The sequence below is a fragment of the Triticum dicoccoides genome, chromosome 7A (genome assembly GCF_002162155.2).
Source record: "Triticum dicoccoides isolate Atlit2015 ecotype Zavitan chromosome 7A, WEW_v2.0, whole genome shotgun sequence".
Taxonomy (NCBI): domain Eukaryota; kingdom Viridiplantae; phylum Streptophyta; class Magnoliopsida; order Poales; family Poaceae; genus Triticum; species Triticum dicoccoides.
Window position 1 is genome coordinate 195774694 of NC_041392.1, and position 3022 is coordinate 195777715.

The 3022-nt window shown below is 51.9% G+C and overlaps 1 protein-coding gene across 1 annotated transcript; it reads right to left on the reverse strand.

Moving 5' to 3' along the window:
* Nucleotides 1-532: 532 nt before the first annotated feature.
* On the reverse strand, nt 533-2346 carry LOC119331870 (UDP-glycosyltransferase 92A1). The gene has a single exon (XM_037605049.1). The coding sequence runs from the start codon at nt 2263-2265 to the stop codon at nt 811-813; it is 1455 nt and encodes a 484-aa protein (XP_037460946.1). The 5' UTR covers nt 2266-2346; the 3' UTR covers nt 533-810.
* Between the last annotated feature and the right edge of the window lie 676 nt (nt 2347-3022).

The window sequence follows — 3022 nt, forward strand, 5'->3', positions numbered from 1 at the left end:
TATGACAAGCGTGATAAATCTTTCCGGCAATTGAGTGTAAACGACCCGGGAAGCAGTATGAAATAATGTGGCCACTCGGTACAATTCAAAATGTCAAGTGTGACAAATATTTTCCGGCAATTATGTGTAAACAACTCGAGAAGCGGTAATAACTTGACAACTTGGCACGATTAAAAATGGCAGGCATAAAAAATCTTTTCGGCAACAAACAACCCGGGAAGCTCTATGAAGAACGACAAAGCATAATAATTCTTTCATTCAATTGCGTACTTGGTATAATTAAAAATAACAAGAAATCATCCAGCCCAATATATTTGTTGCACTCTACTCCTTCCGTCCCATAATATGAGAACATTTTTTAAGTTAACATAGTTTGAAAAACATTTTTATATTATGGAACAGCCGGAGTAATACTTTGCTCGCAGCTAAAAACTTCATTTCTCCCACAGGAAAAGTCCATTTCTCCTTCGAAACTACTGCACACACGATGAATAGTTTGTACGTCCACTGAACGACGCGACGACCCAACAACTGGACACAATTTAAAAAACTTCATTTATCAAGAGGGGTAGGTGCGGTTTCGTTTCCATCCTAGTGTGTCCTCCTGTCCCAACAGGCATTTTCGGCACCAGTTGACGATTACTACAGTACTACTGTATGATTTATGGAGGATTGGCCAGTTGGCGAGTTTTGATTAGAAATAAGGGGAGGAAGTTTACGTAATTGACCGGAAGTAGGTGTAGAATGATTGGACGTAAGTCTAACATTGCCCTTTGTCATGTGAGCCCATGTTCCCCACCCATGCCATCTTCAATGCATCCTCGTTGCTCCCAGGAAGCTCTCGAGCGCCTTCTTCGATGACCCAACGTCGTCTGTAGCTGCGCCTCTCATCAACTCGCCGATGCACTTCATCCGTCTCCGCATCTCCGCCGCCTTGGACGTCTGCCCCGTCACCGTCTCGACCAGCTCCGCCACCCTGTCAATCTCAGGCGGCGCCGCGTCCTCCGTGCTCCCCCTCGCCACCTCCACGCACACGCCGCACTCCTTCTCCAACATCTCCACGTTGTAGAACTGGTCGGCGGCGAGCGGCCATCCGAGGAGCGGCACGCCGTGCACAAGGCTCTCCAGCACCGAGTTCCACCCGCAGTGCGAGAGGAACGCGCCCGTGGAGCGATGGGCGAGGATAGTCACCTGCGGAGCCCATCCACGGATGACGAGCCCTCTGTTCTCGTCGCGCGCTCTCTTCTCGAATCCTTCCGGCAGCCACTCGCTCGCCGCGACGGCGAGCCCCACAGGCGGCCGGATAGCCCAGATGAACGGCCGTCCGGCGTGTTCCAGCGCCATTGCCAGCACCGCCATCTGCGCCTGCCGGATGGAGTTCTGGGACCCGAACGACACGTAGAGCACCGAGGCCGGCGGCTGCGTGTCCAGCCAGCTTACCATGCCGTCGTGCACTTTGTCGGCGGAGGCGGCCGGTCTTGCGCCGGCGACGCGGATGAGAGGCCCGATGGGCCAAACCGGGACGCGCAGGCTGCTCCGTAGCAAGTCCAGCCCCGTTGGCTCGAACTCCTCCACGGTGTTGATGAGCACCCCGTCCGTCGCGTGGCTGTGAGCTATCTGCCGGTGACAGAAAGCCGACGCCCGGTCCTCGCCGTCCGCACGGAGCATGACCTCGGATACCTGCGTCTTGTGGAAGATCTTGCCGGGGAACCCGGGCACGGGTACGTGCCCGGTGGGGGTGACCGAGAGCGGCACGTTCTCCCACAGTGAGCGCAGGATGGCCGTGCCGAACGCGCCACACGAGGCGAAGAAGGCGTGGGAGCACCCGTTCCTCCGCGCGACGCTGGCGGCCCACGCGACGAACAGGTCGGAGACGATGGAGACGACGGAGTCGTCCTTGGCCATGCTGGCCACGTAGCCGTCGAAGGCGGGCTGCAGAGCCTCGAAAGCTTCGAAGAGGGTGACCAAGGGGAACCCGACGGGGAGGGCGTCGGCGGACTCGGCGTGGGTCGGCAGGCCGTGGTCGGCTGGGTTGAAGGGGAGCGAGTGGAACGCAAGCCATGGCGGCGCCGTGGCGGAGAGGGCAGCGACGTTTCGAGGGGGGGAGACCAGAGTTACGGCGGCGGACGGGATGGCGCGGTGGAGGAGTTCGGCGAGGGACATGAACGCCCCGAGGTGGCCTTGGGCCGGGAACGGGAAGAGCAAGACGTGTTTGGTGCTGGCCATTGCTAAGGAAGAAGGAACGGTAAGTGTGAAGTTTGACATGTACGGTACCCAAATATAAGGACCTTTTTGACACCTTACCCGTGGACTTTTAAAATTGTCGAGGTGTGAAAGGAAGTAAATTAATCAAGGGACCACCAAATAGACTCTGATCCCGCAGCTACCTCACAGCACATCAAAGGAATAAAATGATTCCGCTGCCGTCCGTGTTTTATTTAGTGTATGTATGCTTTTTTTTAAGAAAAAAGAGGCATAGCTGAATTTATATATAAAGCCAACGAGTATCAAGGTGGCAATCTCTATCTCTATCTCTATATATTTATATCCTTACCTAATCTTTCCCTATATATATATATATATATATATATATATATATATATATATATATATATATATATATATATATATATACTACTTAAAAAACGAGCAACGTTCCCATTTTGCTCGCCTCCTTCGTCTAACCTCCACATCCCCTTCCCACGTAATGAATCCCCTTCACGTTAGTTTTTTTTTCCTTAGTAGACCCTCCCTCCATGTTTGTTTTTTTTCCTTAATAGACATAATTAAAACGGCTTTTATCTACTATTACTATAAAAGAAAAAAAAGGCGGAGAATCAAATCATCCTATCCATCGAAACCTGTAATCTGATGGTCTACATCCCTTCAGGATACTAAACGCGTTTTACGCTTTAATTATCCATCATGCCATTACTTAATTAATTGCCAATCATTGCCATTGAGTTAAAATCGTTCCCCGACCACGTCGCTAGCAACCAGCAGTTTTGGCCCGGCCCAACCA

Bases quoted from the DNA above. Each gene is read 5' to 3' on its own strand.
- LOC119331870 (XM_037605049.1), bottom strand. From the start codon at position 2,265: ATGTCAAACTTCACACTTACCGTTCCTTCTTCCTTAGCAATGGCCAGC.